General features: G+C 36.8%; 2 protein-coding genes across 2 annotated transcripts; both read left to right on the forward strand.

The window, feature by feature from the left end:
* Window positions 1-2,480: 2,480 nt before the first annotated feature.
* LOC119075356 (class E basic helix-loop-helix protein 22) lies at window positions 2,481-4,757 on the forward strand. Its single transcript, XM_037181788.1, has 3 exons — window positions 2,481-2,874; window positions 3,523-3,760; window positions 4,013-4,757. The coding sequence occupies exons 2-3, from the start codon at window positions 3,534-3,536 to the stop codon at window positions 4,389-4,391; spliced, it is 606 nt and encodes a 201-aa protein (XP_037037683.1). The 5' UTR covers window positions 2,481-2,874; window positions 3,523-3,533; the 3' UTR covers window positions 4,392-4,757.
* Window positions 4,758-11,515: 6,758 nt separating this feature from the next.
* LOC119075317 (cysteine/serine-rich nuclear protein 1) lies at window positions 11,516-20,676 on the forward strand. The gene is made up of 5 exons (XM_037181737.1): window positions 11,516-11,913; window positions 17,967-18,112; window positions 18,480-18,904; window positions 18,973-19,514; window positions 19,579-20,676. The coding sequence occupies exons 2-5, from the start codon at window positions 18,054-18,056 to the stop codon at window positions 20,617-20,619; spliced, it is 2,067 nt and encodes a 688-aa protein (XP_037037632.1). The 5' UTR covers window positions 11,516-11,913; window positions 17,967-18,053; the 3' UTR covers window positions 20,620-20,676.
* Window positions 20,677-21,738: the final 1,062 nt, after the last annotated feature.

Consider the following 21,738-nt stretch of genomic DNA (forward strand, 5'->3'; position numbering starts at 1 on the left):
CGCCTCCAAATTTGACGTTTGTCAATTCAGTGTTCATAGTAGGAGCAGTGATGTGTGCATAGGATCAAGAAATTGTTGACAAAATGGGCCCAGCTGTGTACTACGTAAATGCGTTGCTGCCGAGACATGATACCCTAATTCTGTTCAAATAATTAAATGAAGAAACGAGACATGTTACTTTAGCGAATTATAAGAAAAATGAAAATTCATTGATTCAGCTGAGTATCAAATATGCAGATGATGTTCTTTGTATCAACTGACATCGTCAACCTATTTCAAAAAGAATTAATGAAATTTCATTTTTCTTACAGTTTGTTCAAAAATGAAATGCACAGTTTTTAGTATTTCGAGACATTTCAAAATTTCAATCTGTCAGATAGTAAAGGATGCGTTTAATTAACCGGCGCATTAACAGATTTGAAATTTGAATGGTTTTTTCCACAGCTACAGATTTTTGCATGTTAAGTTTCTTACATTTTTTGCAAATAGCATTTTAATAGTAGGAAACTTAGATTTCGTCAGAAGAATTTGCGAACGGAAAAATGTAAATTTATTTTTAGTCTGAGTATTGTTCTACATCTATAATTTCTCTTAGATCGTGTCTTTATTCAAAGAAATCGATGGTGTTGTACAGCGGCTAACTGTTCAACTTCAATTAGCAGCAAAAAATCATCACGGAAAAAAATTCAATTATTCGAAGCAAATTTAATGTTGAAAATTTGGTTCGAATATTTAAATATTTGTCACAAATATTTCAAATATTCATGAGAAATAAATTCAAAATTATTTGTGACAAATATTTTAAATTATTTGTCACAATTTTTTTTAAATATTTATGACAAATAATTTTAAATTTATTTCTAATAAAGTCGAAGCATTATAATTTGATCGATTCTATTCATTTTTAAATAATTGTAGTTTTTCAAGAAATCATTTCGAAAGCATTACAGTATAAAAGCTTACACATGCGCATTAGAGCTGTTTACTCGCGGTATACCTGCGGGTAATCCGTTCAAATGCACGTGTCTAAGCTTTTATACTGTATCTTCGAAAACTATAATTATTTAAAAATGAATTAAATGAGTAGAATCGATCAAATTATAATGCTCCGACTTTAAATAATTTAAATATTTGTTGCAAATTTATAAAATATGTGTCACAAATGATTTAAATATTTGTCACAAATATTTAAAATATTTATAACAAATAATTTAAAATTATTTTATATTTTATATATTTGCGAATTTATTTGTTACAAATATTTACATATTTGTGCCAAATATTTATATATTTGTAGAAAATAATTGTTGACAATTTTTTTTTTCCTGATGCTTATTCGTGTTTCCAATATCGTCACTTCAAGTGCTGATAAAACTTCTTGTAAAAAATTTGCTAAATGTATGAAGCAGACGGTCTTTCTACAGATTTGAGTATTCAAAGACCATCGATTTGTTTGAATAGAAACACGATCTAAGAGAAATTATAGACGTAGAACAATACTCAGACTCAAAATAAATTTACATTTTTCCGTCCGCGAATTCTTCCTACGAAATCTAAGTTTCCTACTATTAAAATGCTATCTGCAAAAAATGTAACTTAACATGCAAAAATATGTAGCTGTGGAAAAAATCATTCAAATTTCAAATCTTTTAATGCGACGGGTAATTAAACGCATCCTTTACTATCTGACAGATTGCAATTTTGAAATGTCTCGAAATACTAAAAACTGTGCATTTCATTTTTGAACAAACTGTATAGTTCGCTAATGTGACACGTCCGGTTTTTGCATTTAACTATTTATTTGCAGTGCTCATAGTTAACAAGCAAAATGTATACACAATGCACAAGCACAAGACCACTATATAGAATAACTGGACCATGCATGGTTGTTATGATTCACTATATAATGACATGTTAAACTGAATGATTTATAGATCTTCCAAGTCGTTCCATTTAAATAGATTTTTTTACGGTGTTTCATATTGAAAAATCAAATCCCTTGTCACGACTAGAATAAAATGCTGGAAAAAAAACTCTATCCCACCAGCATCATCAAACAAATAATATACACAACAGAAATGTAGGGCTCTAGATTGCTGGTCGACATTTGTTATCCCCCTATACGAAATAATATTTTAAGAGGATAAAATCCGTACATATATAGACATAAGCACCCTGCATCTATACATATAGTATACGTATAAGTGTAGCTCAGCTTCGGAAAATGGGGTGAATTTTAACAAACGACAAATGATTACTGTTTAGGTATTATACTCTGCGTTCCAAAAATTTCGCATTGGATGTTATGGGCTATTCTGTACGAGTATATGTGCACCACATACAATTGTGTACACTCTTGAAAAACTTCGAAGGGAAGCTGAAATAGAAAGAGACAACTGTCTGTGTGGAAATCAGTGTAACGCAACGGTTTTCCCAATGTAATGAATGAGAAATCCTAAATTCCCTGTAAACAACACACTGGCTCATAAGTTTTTAGTGTTTGCCATCCATACCATCTCACAATTTCGGATGGTTTGATATATATATTTTCCGTACAATTTTTTTTGTTGTTGGTTCCATCATCATCATCCGTTCGTTCGTTTATATTCCTTTTTGCATGGGGTGGAGGTGGCGTACTATGCACACACACTCCTGATGCGAATATAAATTTTGTAACTACCACTTGCTACCATTTCTACCAACCGCAAAGTGTTAGCAATTGTTATTTCGCCCGAATAAACTATTGGTAAATTACTTCGGGTGTATTTTCCAAATAATGAGGAGTGTGTGTTGTTTGGCTGCTGTTTATTGTTTGTGTTAACAGAAAATATCTATTTTGTGCTCGATAATTCAATCACCGATATATCATTGAAGGTGAGTCAGTTCGAAATTAATAACAAATTTGCAAAATTTAAACAAAATTTCTTGTTGTCGAATCGATTTTTTTCGTTCTTGTGAATCGCAACCGTGTTTCAAGAAAAAAGCGAGATGAAAAGACTCGATGCCAGTGCGATATAGAAGGTTGTCTATTGATGCTTATAAACAAAAGACGCCAAGAGCCATCTGTGTGGATTGTGTGCAATCAAATCACAAAGATGCTGAGCTTAAAATGATGAATCAGGCAAAGCTAAATTGTTAATTGAATGATGGATATCTTTCTTTATGTTATGCATCTCTGGTGGTCACTTTCAATCATCAGAGTTTAATAATTAAAACAATGTGTCGGTAAAGAGTACATTAAGGCCAGTTCATACTCGCATACATTTTTGCGATATATGCGACCATGAACTGGCCTTAACCTTTCAAAAACAGCAGCATGTCGGCACTAAAATCATCGGGTCTATTACTTCGTTTAATCTAACAATTTTCGAACAATTGATGTGAAATCTCTTACTTCAGTTCTTTTAACATTTATCTGTTTTACGATATGAGACCACATTAGTCATCTAATTCTGCAGTCGTCGTCGATAAAACAGATGACTACAATATGCAAAACTAAAAATCATTTGTATTTCTTTGCAGAAAAACCAGTCATGAATCCACATCAAGCGTACAATTTTCATAACATGGGTTCACCGCCTCCACCAATGTCAATACATCCCGGACCAGCTAGTAGTCCATCGCAAAGTGTTCCCGGACGTAGAACACCGTTGGGAACTGTTGGCCTAGGCGGTTTCTATGCACAAGGTCATTCGGGTGGTGGAACCACTCATGTTCACACGGATGAAAATAGACCATCGGGTGGAAGTAGTTCGACGAGGTGAGGCGTTTATCAACTATGTTAAGCCAAAATAACGTAACGCATTGTATGGGTGCTTGGGAAAGCTTTGAACTCCTTTTGGATTCCATTGAAAACATGGAATATTTGAGTGGAATACGAAAGACGCTCAAGCTCGTGAAAGCGCTTCAAAAGCTGAGACACAAATGCGATAAGTTGTTTTGGGTTGTAGTCATTATATTTGCTATATCCATCCGAATCCGAACCATTAACTGACCAACTGAACATTTTTAGATCGCCGAATCATCCATCCGTTCCGTCAACATCCGGATCGAATAAAACAAAAAATCGTCAAGGGAAAACGGTTCGGCTAAATATAAATGCACGGGAACGTCGTCGAATGCACGATTTAAATGATGCCTTAGACGAACTGCGCAGCGTCATACCATACGCTCATTCACCGTCCGTTCGTAAATTATCAAAGATTGCCACATTGTTGTTGGCCAAAAATTATATTTTAATGCAACAAAATGCGCTAGAGGAACTGAGAAGACTGTTGGCCTACATTCAAAGTACAACCGGTGCAGCACCCTTGGATCTGGGATCGTTTCCGGCAGCGGCAAAACTACAACAGTTACTGCAAGCACCGCATCAGGATCCACCAGAAAATTAATAGAATTAAGAAGAATTTTATTTTTTTGATTTCGTTTTTTTTTAGTGTGTGAAACGTTCAAATTCGAAAGCAGTCAAATAAGTTGAGTGTATGTTTACAAGTACAAGTAGAAGATATTTATACCGGAGGAATGATAACAGAGGTCGTTGCTTCCTATCATTTCTCTGATTATTTTTTCCAACATTAATTGCGTTGCTCATGATTTTCGACAATTTTTTTTTTCTTTCACAAAAACATTTTCTAGTCAAAAGTGATATGAAAATTTATTCCTAGGATTAATAAGACATTCTGTGAAGAATTCGATACTATATATGAGAAAAGAATTGGATAGCAATAAAGAATTTTTAATGAGTTTTGCTGTCAATGCAATTTCACTTTAATGTAATTTTTGAAATATATTCAACCACTGCAACCGCATCAGACACTTCCCAAAGCTTTCATTTCTTTCGTACAGTCGGCGACTTTGAAAAAAGTGACGCATTTGGCTTTGTTTCCAGATGATCTACTCATACCAACAAAAGTGTTGATGCTTGTTTACAATAGGAGTTGTTTACAATAGGTGAAATATACGTGAAAAAAGTTCTGTTTGTTTGATTGGATCATCTGAAATGAAATAGAGTCACTTTCTTCAAAGTCTCCGACTGTAATGACACTTTTCAACTATTTGGAATTCAATGGAATGACTTCTTTTATAATCCACTTAAGCCAGATTTTATCAGCATTTTATGTTCAAATGGGGCTGGACTACTCTTGGGATGGTCATTGGTCATATACACAAGATATCCAATGAAAGAAGCAAGTTTTAACAATTAATTAGCTGTTTCATTCATTACAGTTAGAGGTAGCCTCTGACTGTATGCAACATCATTGTTTTCTGTCAGAAAGGTCGATTTTCTTTTCTTAATTTTACTTGGTCAAACTTTGATGGGGCTAAACTCATCACGATGTGGTTGAACAAAGTCTAATTAAAAGTGTAATGCAGAATAACTTTTTCTCCTAATTACTAGGCCCCACCTGTTGGGTGGGTCAGATCCCTTGACTGTTTGTCTGAGCTTCTCAATAGTATTTTTATTGACAATGATTTATTGATTTATTTCAATGAAATGTAATTTGGTTGCCACAAAAACGCATTTAGAAGAAGAACTACTAGAACGGTCTAATAAATCTCTCATTGATGATTTAATTCTGTTTAGTTTCACTGAAAATCTTCGAAACTATGTATATGAGATTCCCCGGTAAAAAATGACGTATGTTTTCAATAACATTTAAACTCGTGTCAATTGCGGCCCTCGTTTCGCTCTGGCCGCAAACTTCACACTCGTTAATTTTTAGCCCCGTACGAAGTACGAAGGGGCTTATAGGATTACGATGCCGTGTGTAATTGATGGAATTCGAAGCAGACGGTAAGGGCAAAGTGTTTGCCTATGTTCATAGATGACGAATCCGCAATAAAAATTTGGGCCGTCTGTCCGTCTGTCCGTCTGTCCGTCACGTCGATATCTTGAGTAAATCAAATCCGATTTCAAAAAATTTTTTCCCTGAAAGATAGTCAAAATAGTGAGGCTAAGTTCGAAGATGGGCATATTCGGGTCGGCCCTTCGTGAGTTAGGGCCACCTAAGTGATTTAAGGTCTTTTGGTGATATTTATGGCAAAATAAACGATGGAAATGTAAATGACACGGCAAATGATAGGTATTGTCAATACCAATCGAGGAAAAAAAAGTTTTTTTAAATCGGGTGAGTGGACCGTGAGTTAGGGCCTTAGAAGTGAAAAGCTACTAGGGCCCTATGTGTATTTTACATAGAACTCAAGTAAATTTCATTCGTTTTTCGTAATTTTTGTGTCATTTGGAAGGTAATCAAAAGCCGAATAGAATGTTGTTGAAAAAAAAAAATTAAATTTGGGTCCTTGGCCTAAGGCCGCTACTAGGGCCCTATGTGTATTTTACATTGAACTCGAGTATATTTCATTCGTTTTTCGTAATTTTTGTGTCATTTGGAAGGTAATCAAAGGCCGAATAGAATGTTGTTGAAAAAAAAATTAAATTTGGGTCCTCGGACTAAGGCCGCTACTAGGGCCCTATGTGTATTTTACATAGAACTCAAGTAAATTTCATTCGTTTTTCGTAATTTTTGTGTCATTTGGATGGTAATCGAAAGCCGAATAGAATGTTGTTGAAAAAAAAATTAAATTTGGGTCCTCGGACTAAGGCCGCTACTAGGGCCCTATGTGTATTTTACATTGAACTCGAGTAAATTTCATTCGTTTTTCGTAATTTTTGTGTCATTTGGAAGGTAATCAAAGGCCGAATAGAATGTTGTTGAAAAAAAAATTAAATTTGGGTCCTCGGACTAAGGCCGCTACTAGGGCCCTATGCGTATTTTACATATAACTCGAGCAAATTTCATCCGTTTTTCGTAATTTTTGTTTCATTTGGAAGGTAATCAAAGGCCGAATAGAATGTTGTTGAAAAAAAATAAATTTGGGTCCTCGGACTAAGGCCGCTACTAGGGCCCTATGTGTATTTATATTCAATAAATTAAAATTTTAGGGCTATTTGAAATTTTTGTTTCATTTGAAAGGAACGTCGTACGGGGCTTCGTAATTGCGCTATGCGCAATTTCTAAGATGTACACATTCCATAATAATTTTACTTTAACTACATTAACCGGCGCAATAGGTTTACGGTCAAAGTAGGGTGACAGACGCAATAGGGTCACGTACGCAATAGATATACGGGTTTGTACGGGGCTCAGTCGCAGCAAACGCTCCGACTGTTCTGATGGCTCGTTGTTCTATTTATTCGGTTTTGTTTACAAGGCAAAGTCACATAACAAGAAAAATACTATTGAAATAGATACAAAAATTCTGTTAGCAACATCAGCTTGTTCGTTAGACCAACATAATCTATCTTAGAACCTAACCTCAGGAATTGATTCCATTCTCCACCAAACATTTTGTTTTTAAATCTGTTGAGAATTACTCCTGTTCTCGTGTTAACAAAAAGTAGAAAAGGCTTCTTCGAGAACTACTCCTAGATGGTTGAACCGATACCACCTATGTTCGAACTTGACCTGAGGATTTCACTACTTCGTCGAATAAAAAAAAAGTTTTTGAAAATCGGTTGAACTTTGCTTCAGTTATCGTGTTAACAAAGAGCAGAAGAGGCTTCTTTCGAAAACTACCACCAGATGGTTGAACTGATACCACCAATTTTTGAACTTGACCCGAGGATTTCACTACTTCGTCGAAAAAAAAAAGTTTTTGAAAATCGGTTGAACTTTGCTCCAGTTATCGTGTCAACAAAGAGCAGAAAAGGATTCTTTCGAGAACTACCACCAGATGGTTGAACCGATACCACCCATTTTCGAACTTGATCTGAGGATTTCAATACTTCGTCGAATAAAAAAAAAGTTTTTGAAAATCGGTTGAGATTTACTCAAGTTATCGTGTTAACAAAGGGCACAAAATTTTAACATTTTTTAACGTTTTTTCATCACATTTCCATACATTTTTAATCATAGTGAACGTGTTACGTACGGTGTATTTTCTTTTGTAAAACCCATGACTTACAGTCAAGGGAATTATTAGTAATGATCTCTTGATCATTTTAGGCCTAAAGAAAGAAAAAGGTCGGCTGGCGGTTTTTGAGATAAATTGAATTTTATGGAGTGGTGGTTGTGTAACATGTGCAGATACGAATGTAGGGCGCCAGAACAAGTATTTTTAGGTATCTATATCCTTGTTCTGCCGCCCTACATTCATATCTGGACACGGCATGCTCAACATCCGCCACTGCAACACCTTTAGTTTTCCTCTAAATCTAACTTTTAGTTCTCCTTCTGGACTCAGAACGCGACTTTAAGAACAATGGTATAGCATTTCAGAATCAGAGAGCCAGTCCAACGAAAACATACTATACCCTATACCGCCTTTGCGGAAGAGTCGAAAAAATTTGTGTTCTAGCCTAATGATGTTTAAAGTAAAGTTGATAAAAAAAACGTGCTTATATTGTCAGTAGCATGGCATGCGTGGTATCGTTGGAAAGCTAGTGACATCAGCTACCCGACACACAAACAAAAACAGAAAAGAATGTTTGATCCAGATCTGTTAAAATGACATAAACTTTCACTTTCAATTTATCTCAAAAACCAGGAGATCTATCTCTAAAATGATCAGGAGATCATTACCAATAGTAATTAAGCAAAAAAATTACTTGGCATTACACTTTTAATTAGACTTTGTTCAACCACACCGTGATGCAATGAAATGAGCTTCTTTGGTGGACTGTTCTATCATCTGTTATCTCAAACAACGACGAAAAATGAATAAATTGTCCTTTTATATGAAAAATATATGTTACCTCAAATGAAGTAAAAGATTTTCTTCAAAACTATTAAAAATACTTCGATCAAATGAGGTAATAGAGTCTTGACATTTGTGCATAGCTAAAAATCTTGAACGAGGTCACTGTCATATAGAAAAAAAACGTTAAGTTCCGAAAGAACAGATCGAACAGATTTAAAATGTTTACCTCCGAGTGTCCACGACCGTAGAAGAGAATAATTATTTGGGTACTAAAGTCTTATCCATGCCCATGTCTTCTTAGGTGCATTAATATGTCCTTTTAGAAGCTGGGAAAAACGTATGCTGATCGAGTTCGGGATATTTATTGCATTTACTTGTAGTTTATAAAAACATTCACTGGGGTCACAATTATTCAACTTTGTCGCACCAAGGAATTTCCAGCATTGTCCACGATTTTTATGTATTTTCCAAGGATATATTGTGGATAATGTCATAACCGAATAATATGTGTGGTTGCACAAACGTTCGACACAAACGCCATCTGCTTCCTTCGTTAAAAACAACAAATGGAAAGCATATATATTTTGTGAAACACAAGTAAATCATAATCAATCATTTTAAAAAAGGTGTCATTAGCAACGAACTAATGTGTTAGGCCGTGCGTCTGAATGGCATTACCTAGAAACTACATCCACCTTAGTGTTTTTCAACGATTTTCTTAAAATTTAAAGGATTTTTTGGGATTGCCTTTTGAGTGCAAAAGGACTTTCGTTGTTTATCAGTCCCTCAAATACACGTCTAATAGCTATTTATCATCATTATTATCATTTCTATTTAAACACATTACAATGTGCAGTAATTTTAAGATTACTAAAGAATAATTTACAATATTCAAATCAAGGAATTGAACTTTACTAGATTTTTCGATCAATGAGGAAAAATAGGCAAACATAGCTTCAGAGAAATTTTAATGGAATTAATTTGTCATCGACACTCAGCATACGAACGCAGCTAGAACTGTTGTGTTCTTGAATATATTGTAGATCGTCTTCAAGAAGTAACCTCACTTAAGTTTCGTTAAATGTTTCGTTCATTCATTCATTTGTCTGAAATTTTTTGAACGTGGATGGCATTCTGTGACGTGGATGGCATTTCTAGACATGGATGGCATTTCTTGCCTCGGATGGTATTTCAAACGGCCTTGAAGATGATCTATTGAAACATCAACAATTTGGCCAATACCTCTCTAGCAAACAAACTTCGTTTTGACGCTGTCAAAAAACCACCTTATTCCTTTGTTTGTAGTATTATGCACTGTTGACTAATTTCCAATTTTAAGTCTAAAATGCAGCGACATTGTTACCAACTGAATAAATGTAGTTGCTAGAGAGCATATCGTGTCGATCGTCAGTCAAGTCATTCAACTTGATAGGTTGATATAGGCACTGATCAGAATGTTGGTGGTTCCAAAGTATATAAACACTGAAGGTAATGCAAATCCACAGTTACACACGGATCCAAACTTTCAGGTGAATTTTAGCTTTGTCATGTTGCACACGTATTGAATTCGTTTACGTCAAGTTGCATCTAGTGGTAAATTTGGAACGATTTAGCGGCGTTATGTTGCACATTTAAAATATTTGTTTGCGTCAAGTTGTATCTAGTGGTGAATAAGGGATGTGACACCCCTCTAACTAAAGGTGTTATCGTAAAGCTCCTCAGTAGTGTATACTTTCGAACTAATTTATTTCACCGGAAACGTACACACATTTAAACTAAAGCGTTTCCGCTAAAACGTAATTTTTAAGATTACCGCCGACATTTTATTTCTACTGGGTCATCCCTTTTGAACTTCACATCACACCAAACGACAATATTGTTGTTTGTTTACATGATTGGTCACCATAAATTTTTCATAAATTCGTTTGCTTTGATGAATATTTAAAGTAAACCGTTGATTGTAATGTTAAAAAAACACAAAAAGCATATTTCCGCACAAAATCTGATTTAAATCACATCGAAATCACCGAAATTATTACATTTTTCACAACCGACACTAAATTTTTGCTTTGGTGATTTGACGTTTCAAAAACAGTACTCATGTTACGATTAACGACTTTAACGACGATTCTCTTCGTTAAACCATATTCGACTAAGTTCAAGGTGGATGTGATTTGGGTGTGAAATTGAGTGGGAAGTGCTATTTTCATCGATTTTCTTTTTGTAAAATCTTTTAAATATGACAATATTATGAGAATGCCCGATGTACGACTTTCTTATTTTTCGTATTTCTGCTGATATTTGACAAAAAATCGCGAAAAGAATCGATTAGTCCCTCCCTTATTGTAAGGATTTAGGGCCGTCATGTTGCACCAGTCTAAGTTAGACAACATACGAACATGAATTCACCTGAAAGTTTGGATCCGTAATTTGGCTATTCCCTGAGGATTTGCTTTACCTTCATAATGTATTTATTTACCTTGGCTTCAGCAACACAACTGTTTAAGTTGAGTTCGTACGTTCCATTCAATGACAACTTAATTCCATTAAAATTTCTCTCAAGCTATGTTTGCCTGTTGCTTCCTATTGATCGAAAAATCTTGTAAAGTCCAATTCCTTTATTTCATTTTGTTCACGATTACATTCTCACCCATAATACTACGCACGCGGAGCAATTATTTCATTTCAAGTTCTACATCACTCACCATTTCTCTGACTCCACTGCATTCATACATTTAGCCATTCTTTTTGTTGTGGGACTGGTGTTGAATTTAATGTCACGTCAATTTTTTTCTACTGGGACCGTGTGATTGTCATTCCATTGCAGTTTTGACATACATCTAACTTAACGCATTATTGCCATTAAAAAATTACGAAAATTATTTTAGACGTGTGTTGTCCCGCGGTTCTACAGAGAAGAAAAAATTCATAAAATTGATTACAGAACTCGAGAAATTCAATATTTCTTTTCTAATTTATTGTTATTAAACAACGGTCTCGTTGGGCTTGCTGAAAAGTGTGTGACTCTGATTTATCAAAGGGAGAAAAAAAAAACTTTTGCCAACCAAAAAGAAAAAGTTCTTCGAGTAAAAAAAAGTGAATTTAAAAGCGAAGAAAAACTTAAAAGCAGTGCCGAGTGGATAGACCTGGATGACTTTTTTTGGATTTGGCTGTTCGGATTCAACAGAAATGCTTCACAGAATACGATCAAGTGTAAGTTTTGTTTGAGTATTATTCCAGCGAAATTATACTTTTCTGTTGGATCACTTTTTTTATTGCTTTATTGCACAATGACTTTTTTTTTGACACGAACGTTGCAATTGCGGACGAGTCATTTTCAAATTCGTCTTGCCTACAAGACGTTTTTTTTACTCAAACAATCATTTCCCTCTAGTAATAAAAGGGCTGCAGACATTTACCGAGAACCATGAAAATTTTCCCTTCACTTGAAATGGTTTAACTGAAAAAATCCACTTATCAGAAGGACACAATGGAATGCATCGAAAGTTGATGTGCGGTCTAAAATAAATTCGCGAAAAAAAAAACCGAAATTCCAAAGGTCTCAAATGTCTCCGATAAAATAATTTGCAGGGGCGTGTTTGCCGAATTAGTTTTCAGATTGATTTCGACGACAAAAAAAAAGGGTTGAGCGACGCAGAGTCAATGAGTCTCAGTATTGTTTTAAAGGCGGATGTGTTAATCGTTGAGGGATGAAAGTCTGAAATTGTGTTGCAGGTTAAATGTGTGCACATTGTCTCTCTACTGTCTGATGGGACAGGGAGGAGATGTACCCTGCGGGAATATTCTCTGTCATTTTCAGGGGTCACTTGTTTCCCATGTGAATGAACCTGATCCTGATTTCATTTTCATTTTTCGTTGGTTCATGAAAAGTGAGACAATTTCGTTGAAGTGGTTGGTCTTTGCAGGCCAACATTTTGTCATATTGGAGTACCATTAGTTCGATTGAATAAAATGATTAGAACATGCAGAGATCGAAAACCAACGCTATTTGTAAGAGAAGTAAAACTAACGGCACTTGAAAGTGATGGTTGTCCAAGGAGGACTGAACTGAACGTTTTTACACAATTCGCTTTTACCTCAATCCACCTCGATATCTTTACCCGAAAGGAAAGAAAAATTTTCCCGGAACTCGTTCTTCCACATTGTTGTCCAAACCACTGAAACATTCGTTCGAAAACACTTCCTTATATTACAATGAAATTTGCGTAATTTTTCTCCGTCCTGTTTCCATTTGAAAATTTCCATTTTCCTTCAACGATTCGATAATATCGACAGAGAGAAAAGAGTGTGTGAGTTGCCTAACAACTATTATCCATTAAAAGTGTGAGCTTCCTCTTCTGCCCTGCCTAATAATTTATTAAATAATCTGAAAATTCTTCGTAACACCATAGTCTACAAAAAGTACCACTTCTGACTTTGTTTTTCCAGATGCCTAAGGTTCGGTCTTTGACTTTCTGACCCGTCTATAAGCCGTATGTTGGTAAGGAACAGGTTTTATCTTGTTAAACGGCAGCACCATGGATGTAAATAACATGGTTATTAGTTGGTGTCGGTGGTCTTCGTGGTTTGCTAACTTATATCAAGAACATCATTACCAAAGGGCGTAACTGCCAAATCTCTAGTACTACTTAACCGACTTTAATAAGTTTCTGTTCCCTGAAACCTAAAATTATTTCTGATATTTTGAGAATGTCAATCCGACTGTAAGTTCGAAAGATATGGCCGAAAAACCCCTTGGTATGGATGGTAACTATTACCAATGACACGATGGATGATGCAGATGATTTTTTTCAGAAATCCAAAGAAACAAAGAAGATTTTACTCAAATGTCGGCCCTGGGGTGTCCTCAAAGTTCGCCGAGGATTTTCGTTTTTTAACCATGTATTCCAAATCGTTCATTGATCGGATTGACTTTATATGGGGCTGAAAAGAATCACAAATAGCTCTAACATCCAGGAAGGAATTTTCTTTATGCAAATCTGTTGAGTAGTTTCAGAGATATAATGGTATCTACACCCTTAAGTGATTTTTCGCTCGATATGATACCTAGGCTCACATAAAGTCTTTACACGACGTGACAGTAGCAAAGGCATTGCAACGAAAATACACATTAACTAACAATCATGTTATTTTCATCCAAATTGCCGAATCTTCCAAGTAGAAAAATTCAATTTAGATAGTTTCCCGCTAAGGCTCGGAGTCAGGTCAGAGCCCGAAGCCGATTTAATGAATTTTGTTCTTACCTGAATTGACGTGAAATCTGCGATGTCAGATTTAGGGCTACCTGAAAAATTTGTATGAAAATTTCAGGAAACATGACCTGACCACTGACCAGGTTTTTCAAGAATCTGGCTCAGGACAGATATTTTTCTCCAACAACGTGAATTTGAACTGATTTCAAGTTAGCCATTTTTATAGGTTCAGGCTAAGTATGATCGACCTGCTTACAGCTTCATTTTTCTACGTTGCTCCACATCAGACTGGCAAATGTTTATTGAATGTGTGCAGTAATGCTATGCAACCTGAGGTCAAAATCATTTGTTTAAATTCACAGTGATTCACAATCCTCAGTCCTACGAAAACATTTTTTTTAAATTTTTTTTTAGTGTGAACGGACTTGCGTCACGGCCCTTCACTAACGTAGGGCCATGATAAAATTGGCGACGACCGAATGTAGTGAATGGTGGGTAAATTGCGTTGATTTATGTTTGCAAAGAAAAACCGGCACCTTCCCTTGAAGCTTTGTATTTCATTTAAATGTCGCCTCGCCCTCATAAAACCGATCGAGCCATATAGCCGAATTTCATGCCACAGTGACAAATTTTGGAAATTTATCTCCATATCCATCGTATGATTACGAAATGCCGTCCAAAAGCATGTGCTAAAATCCTAAACGTTAACGCAACTGCATTTGAACCTTTACACGAATATATATGCAAGCTGAAATATCAGAGACATTGCTGTGCACAAGCGATACTCAATCTATAATTTAAAGTAATTTTGAACTGAAAATTCTTTTTAACCGAGTCGATATTGTTGATAGGTTTTGACAGTAAACCACTGTGTGTATTCACAGTAACTAGGAAACGAAGACCTGGCAAATATCTATACACAAGAATCGCTCGATAAACGTGTCGAATGAGTAAATCATAAAGTGGTGGAGGGCGTATGGTAGTAACTCATGAATTTGTAATTGGTGTTCTCCATGCACAAATTCAATACAAATTCCATCAAAGAAGCTTTAAAAGTTGAATGAAATTTCAGATGAATTTACGCAAACTCCTCGCCTAAATGAGACACACGTAAGATTCAAGATTATGTTTGTTGGCAGTTGTATGTTCTCTTCTCGCTACAACCATTTTCAAAACTATCTCTTACAGTCGCCTAATTGTTGTCAATCAATTAACATTTTGAAATGACTACACGAACATTGAATGTCCGCACTGTGCCAGAACGCAATTTTCATTTATTTTTATTGAGTGAACTTTGAACGCATTAAAACGCACCAAAGCAACGTCAGAAGGGTTAAGATGCTTGGTGTAAATTTTCTCAGAATAACAAAAAATTCATTGCAAATTAAATCGGGCGTAATTCAGAACCGAACTGGCCATACGGTGAAATAGGGCGAGCTTGATTGCGCCTCTCACTTTTTCTTTTAAATTATGGCTCGGAACAAGTCAGGTCTACCTGAACCTAATTGAAAGCAACTGAAACTGAATCTGATTCAATCAATTTTGACCTGACCTGATTTTACCTGAAACCTCTTTGTATAGTGATCAGGTCTGACCTGACCGGAAACGTGATAAGTTTTACTGAAAATTTGATGAAACCTGACCTGACAGATTCGATTCCTCTATTGGTTCATCTCTAGATTGTACCTTGCCTTGTAGCGTCTTTGATATCCAGTCATATCCTGGCATAATTCCAAAGATTCAACCCCCTAACATTGAATCATCCATTGTAATGAAAAAGTACATCGACGCGTCAGCACAAAGATCAATAGTCTAGAAATGAAAAGTATCTCATGTCGTCCCACGTTATTTGTTCGACTTGTTGTTGCATTCAATTTCTATTCTACAGAAACACGAACCAAAATTCAAGTCTTGCTGTTACTGTTGCTTCCGCTTAAAATTCCATTCAAGCCGAAAAATGTATTTCACATTCGTGTGGATGTTGACGACAATTATTTTTACATTTTCTCGAAGAGAAGCAGACTGTACAGTACGATGATAACTTTGTCTAACGAAGCTCGTATGCATTAAGATTATTTACGAACCGAAAGAGGAATAAAAGCAAAACAATTTATTAATCGGAATCAGAAACATTTTCATCGAATGTCAACACTGATTGTATGACCGGGTTGTATCGTTGTGAACAAATTACCATTCCGCTTGAATAGCGGAATGAATGATGTTGTAATCTCTAAAAAAAAAAAAATTATTGCATCGACCATGTGTGTTCGTTGACACGCCATACATTTTTGGTTGAATATGTGTGTGTCATCAACGTATGCATTAGACACATTTCAGAGGAATCATTAAAATTCGGTTCAGTCGAAAAACTTCTTCTTTTTACTCAACACCCTGTTTCTTCCATGTATCTCCTAGAAAAATTCCGCCCGTTGAAAAATTCTTATTTTGGGCACTGCGCCTGTAACGAAATACTGGTGCTGTTTTATTCTTAAGTGCTGTTCATAACATTTGGAATTCCGAATGAGAGGTACGGTCAAGGAGCAAATCCACCTGTCAGTAATTTTCATTTCCGCAAGGCTTCTCGCGAGTAATAGCAGATTACGTTCTTGTTTGGAAGTTCTCATTTTGTCGAATCTGCGAAGGTTGCAGCCCGAGCCAAAGACAAAGACTGTAATCACTTATAGAAAAATAAAAAGTCTTAAACAATGACTTTACTGACACTGACTATGTCTGGGGACATAAATCCCTAGTTATGAGATGAAAGAGATGACAAAGAGATTATTTAGTGTGAATTTTGTTGCGAAGCAATGGATTGTACATTGTGTTACTCGGTCGTCGAATGATAAATGCGGTTTTTGGCACGTAACTGAAATACTGAAAATTAGTGGCAATGACAAAGTCTCATAATGTAAGGCAGAAGAAATATAAGGAGAATTGGTTGCAAAATGTATATGAGTTATACGGACGAGAAATGATTTTGTGAGAAGATACGACCTATTTCTGTAGACTTGTTTCAACGGGTTTTAGTCTTACTATTTCACAACGTTTGATATTAAGTATAAGTTCCGCAATCGGAAAATGAAAACGGGATGAGATGAGGAAAGCCGGGAAAGAATAGATGGAAGCGGAAGTCAAGGCGCTCGCACCAAACCGAATTCGATGGCGACAATTTGTAGACTCTCTATGCTCCCTCGAGGAGTAAGAAGTCTGATGATGATGATGAAGGGATGAGATTAGACTGGAATTTAAGTTACCTTCAAACATATGAAAGCAGAAATCCAGATCAAAGATTTTTTTTTTCCTACACCCATCCCTTAGTGCTTCCTCCGTTAATTGAATATTCCAGTTTTCAGTAGGAAATCGTCAAGGCTCCTTTCATAAAGGGATGGAAAATGCTCATCGTGGAGTACACAATACCCGGAGGTGTAAGACCTAAGGAAAGTGTAATGAAAACAATGCCTAACGATCCACAAGAAAAGAAAATTTAGGATCAATAAACCGTTCTATTCTGTGTAGGTCATCATTAAACTTACATTAGTTACCGGTTGAGCCCCCATGTATCAAAATTAAATAAAAACTTTAAAATTGCAACGTAAATCAAGCAATATCTTAATTCGGACGTTTATACCTTTACATGTTACAAGCGTCGAAAACCGTACTTTTCATGTTTAAAGTACGTCTTTCGACGCCCTCAGCATTTAAAATCCATTACATAACTCGGGATAAAAGTGAAAAGTCTCGTTTTCGTGTGTTTATTGACCTCGGCTTCGTCTCGGATCAACAAAATTCACACGGAAACTCTACTTTTTATCCCTAGTCATACTATTACGGTTCGCCTAAAACTGATAGTAATCTCTCAGTTTCTCTTACTGTAATCACAAAAGATGTCATTTTACGTAAATGAGACCTGTTCCAACTACTGCGTACCCACAGTAATGCCCTCACTACTCAGACTATCTCCGATCTGGACTCAAAGGGCAAATCTTGTATCATCCAGAATGTCCCGGGCTGGTCAAACAAATCATTAATAAACTTTCAATTCTCTCATTTCAGATACAAATCGTAAACGGCGCACATTAGCAGTAGCATGGATTTTATCAACACAAGTAGCGTTTCGTTTCCACTTTCTTTGTTTTCATTATGTTCAAATCGATTTTGAATTCGATTCAAAAGAATGTTATTGGCGCCACGATATTTGGGTAAGTTAATCGGTGTTGTTGTTCATTTATTTGTTGGCTGCTTGCACAGCTTAAGATTCCTTTCTTGAAAGGAACTTTTGTTTTTCTCTTATAAAAAATTGTTCGTCGAAAAATTTAGCCTTTTCTTTGAAAAGAATCTCAGGCAGACAAGTCAATAATCGGTGATGGGGTTGTCTGTCTGCCCAGAATGATATGAACATTTTGTTGAACTTTCTTGGCAATATTCCAATCGCTATTCGTTAGGTCTCGTGAACCTTTCAGCTCGTTAGACCCTCAGAAATCAATTCAAAACTGAATTTGCACAATCCCTTCAATTCTATCAGCGTGAAACTGATTCAAGTAATGAAATCCATTCCCTCATTTGCAGAAAATCACCCACAATGAGCACGTCAGACGAAACTATACCCGCAGAGCCAATACCTTTGATCGATGTGAACGACGATCCAATTACACTTAACAGTTCAACAGAGGAAACTGAGAACACTGTAGATGCACTAGCCGAATGTGACGATCCACTATGCGATCCATTGGCACTAGATGACAGCAGCGTCAGTACCGAGCTAGCTGATGTTGCTGATAAGACGCTGACCGATCTGAAGGCGGCCAGTGACGGTCAAATAATACTCATAGACGTAAATATTTTAAGGAACGTTGAACAAAACGAATTGATTGGCAGCAGAGACATTCAAACGGAGGATTTGATTGAAACGATCGAAGAGGGTGTACCTAGTGATGGTTCGGATTCTGGAGTTGCGTCGGACGGATCGATTATTGAGAGTCGTCCGCAAATACGTAAGTGCTAACCAGCATAAATTCCAGTCAATCCAGACGACTAATCATTCGTTTCATTAATTTTACAGCAAGCATCGTGGCCAAACGCAGTTGCCTGAAGCGTCGTTCCTCGGATCTGATACTCGCCGACAATGCGAAGCGAGTTAAGCGAAATATCAAATTTGATGGCGTGAATGTCTTCTATTTCCAACGAGTGCAGGGAAACAGTTGCGTTCCGTCGCAGGGCGGATGTACACTCGGTATGGCCCGACATCATATGTACAATCGCACCTTTTCGTCGCTCTCTGAACATGCAGCCGAACAGAGACGCATTCATCGCTTACAGGACATGAACGCGAACAATTCGTCAACGGATGAGTCGGAAACGGAAGACGAAGCGAGTGAAAATAGCGGTTCTGATTTGGACGCCGAAACGAATGGATTCTTACAGCCTGTGCCTGCTCGACAGCGAAGAGTTATGCTGAAAACGGCTGGAGTGCTGAAAATCGACACAAATGAAAAGGATGAGTGCCGGAAGATTCGTACGTCGCGAGAGATGTGCGGCTGTAGTTGTAGTGGCTATTGCGATCCGGATACATGCTTTTGCAGCCAATCGGGTATTCAATGCCAGGTCAGTTAACTGTTTCTTCCCATTTTACATTCCCAATTCTAACGACAATGTCTTCCGTCATCAGGTGGATCGACCAAATTTCCCATGCGGCTGTTCACGGCACGGTTGCGACAATGTGGTTGGTCGTGTAGAATTCGATCCGGAACGTGTCCGGATTCATTTCATTCACACAATTTTACGCTTAGAATTAGAAAACAAGCAAAATCGATCGGAAGAGATCGTGTTCAAAAATGATGTGTCACGGCAATGGCATCCGCAAACCCGACCGCCCGATATCAGTGCGTCCGGCTCAATTAGTGATTTTTCCAATTGTAACTACGGCTCGGTCGCCTTTGACAACCTATCCCATCGAAGTAGCACGTCAATGGCCGCTGATCGAACCATGAAAGACTATGATCGAACCAATCAATCGATGCCATCACATTCGGATACTAGTAATTTAATTGAATTGGCCAACCGGCCGTCGGACGATGATACGTTAAATTTACACTACGATTACCGCAACGAGGAATTCAGCACTGAGTCGCTGATAAATTCGAACATCGTCACGGATATCGTCGATAAAGGCGGCGACGTCGGTACCGTTAATAGCTTTAATTCGACGTTTAATGAATTTTTGGAGCGAACATACAACTTAGGAGGTACAGATCATTACCAACACCATTCCGCTTTTTTATCGTCACCGCATAGTGGATCCACATCGTCGGGCATAGTTGATTCATCGACCATCGACAACATTCCCTACGTCCTTTGTGATGAACCGATACCAAATAGTGACACTGCAATACCATCAACATCGTCGCAACATTTCGCCACCAAACTGGATGGCGGAGCGTCGCTACTGCACAATGACATCGCCGAATTTCGAAATAGTGAGGCGAATGCGACGGAATCGAATGAAAAGCAACAATTGGATGATTCGATGCGTGCCGATGTGATCACGGAATTGTTGAACCATGAAATTGATGTTGAAGAGGAAATACCATCGGTCATGGTAACACTGGAATCGAGTAAAACGTGTGGAACGGTTGAAGATGAAGATTTCTCGTTGTGCGTTACCGACGACGAAGAGTGTGCGGATAAAAATGAATTGAATAATTTATAATGAATGTGAAATGTAATTATTAAAACAGAAAACAGAAAAAAACATTGTTATGAAGCGGAACGAACGTTTTTTCTTTCGTCGGTGTACCTTCGGAGCGAAAAATTGATTCTTGAAAATTCCAGAAATTCTCGAAAAGAAATCCTGAAAATACGTCCTTGACACCACACTAACCGAAGCATCTGGAATATATTCCGTCCAGTGATCCATTATGTCGATCCCATTTGGTGAGACGGTTGGGTGCAAATAGACATATATAAACAGTACCGGACTGGCTCGAAAAAGCCCATCGGGGGCTCCATTCAACTCAATTGCAAAAGGCCCACAAATTAAATATTTTCATACAAAAATCGAAAAGGCCCATCGGGAATCCCCCGAATTCACCATATGGCCAGTCCGGGCCTGATAAACACTATTTGCACCCAACTCCAACGGAAATCACGCTTTCTTTATGGAAATTACAAGAAAAACGTTACAGAGTCACTAGAAAAACGAGACGGGTTTGAAGTCTGGCTTTAAACAAACGAAAATACTTCTTTGAAGCTCCGAAAATTTATTTTTCCTTTAACAAATGGGAACACTAATACGCTATTGTGCGTAATTATTAAGGATTTTTCTTCTACAAATGAGGATAATACTCTGTTGGACTTCAACAGACGCTAATTGATCTGTCGAGATTCTAGTTTCCTTTTTATAAACGGTAAAGAAGAGGCTTAATTCCAGAGGATTTTTCCATTTTACAGAATTTGACAGAAAGGCTAACAAAACGATTCCAATAATCCAATGGATTTCCACCTTTTGTAAAAAGTAACAAAAATGCTATATTCTAGGGAATTTATTCCTTTTATGAAATGTAAAGCGAAATGCCAAATTACAGGGGATTTCCCCTTTTACAAAACGTAACGAAAAGGGTAATGTAACGATTTCAGGGAATCCTCTTCACAAAATGTAGTGCATGTGCAGACGCTAATTGATCTGTCGAGATTGTAGTTTCCTGTCTACAAAATGTAACGAAAAGGCGTAAGGCGTAACTACAGAGGATTTTCCTTTCTTCCAAACCTTACGAAAAGGCTAAATTCCAGAGGATGTTTCCCTTTGCCAAAGTGTAAAGCATAAGGCAAA

The sequence above is a fragment of the Bradysia coprophila genome, unplaced genomic scaffold (genome assembly GCF_014529535.1).
Source record: "Bradysia coprophila strain Holo2 unplaced genomic scaffold, BU_Bcop_v1 contig_200, whole genome shotgun sequence".
Lineage (NCBI taxonomy): Eukaryota > Metazoa > Arthropoda > Insecta > Diptera > Sciaridae > Bradysia > Bradysia coprophila.

What these genes read in the sequence shown, in the direction of transcription:
- LOC119075356 (XM_037181788.1), top strand. Translation starts at nt 3,534, where the DNA reads ATGAATCCACATCAAGCGTACAATTTTCATAACATGGGTTCACCGCCT. An exon ending in GGTGGAAGTAGTTCGACGAG is followed by an intron (nt 3,761 to 4,012) that starts GTGAGGCGTTTA and finishes GAACATTTTTAG; the next exon opens with ATCGCCGAATCATCCATCCG.
- LOC119075317 (XM_037181737.1), top strand. Translation starts at nt 18,054, where the DNA reads ATGTTCAAATCGATTTTGAATTCGATTCAAAAGAATGTTATTGGCGCC. An exon ending in ATTGGCGCCACGATATTTGG is followed by an intron (nt 18,113 to 18,479) that starts GTAAGTTAATCG and finishes CCTCATTTGCAG; the next exon opens with AAAATCACCCACAATGAGCA. An exon ending in TGAGAGTCGTCCGCAAATAC is followed by an intron (nt 18,905 to 18,972) that starts GTAAGTGCTAAC and finishes TTAATTTTACAG; the next exon opens with CAAGCATCGTGGCCAAACGC.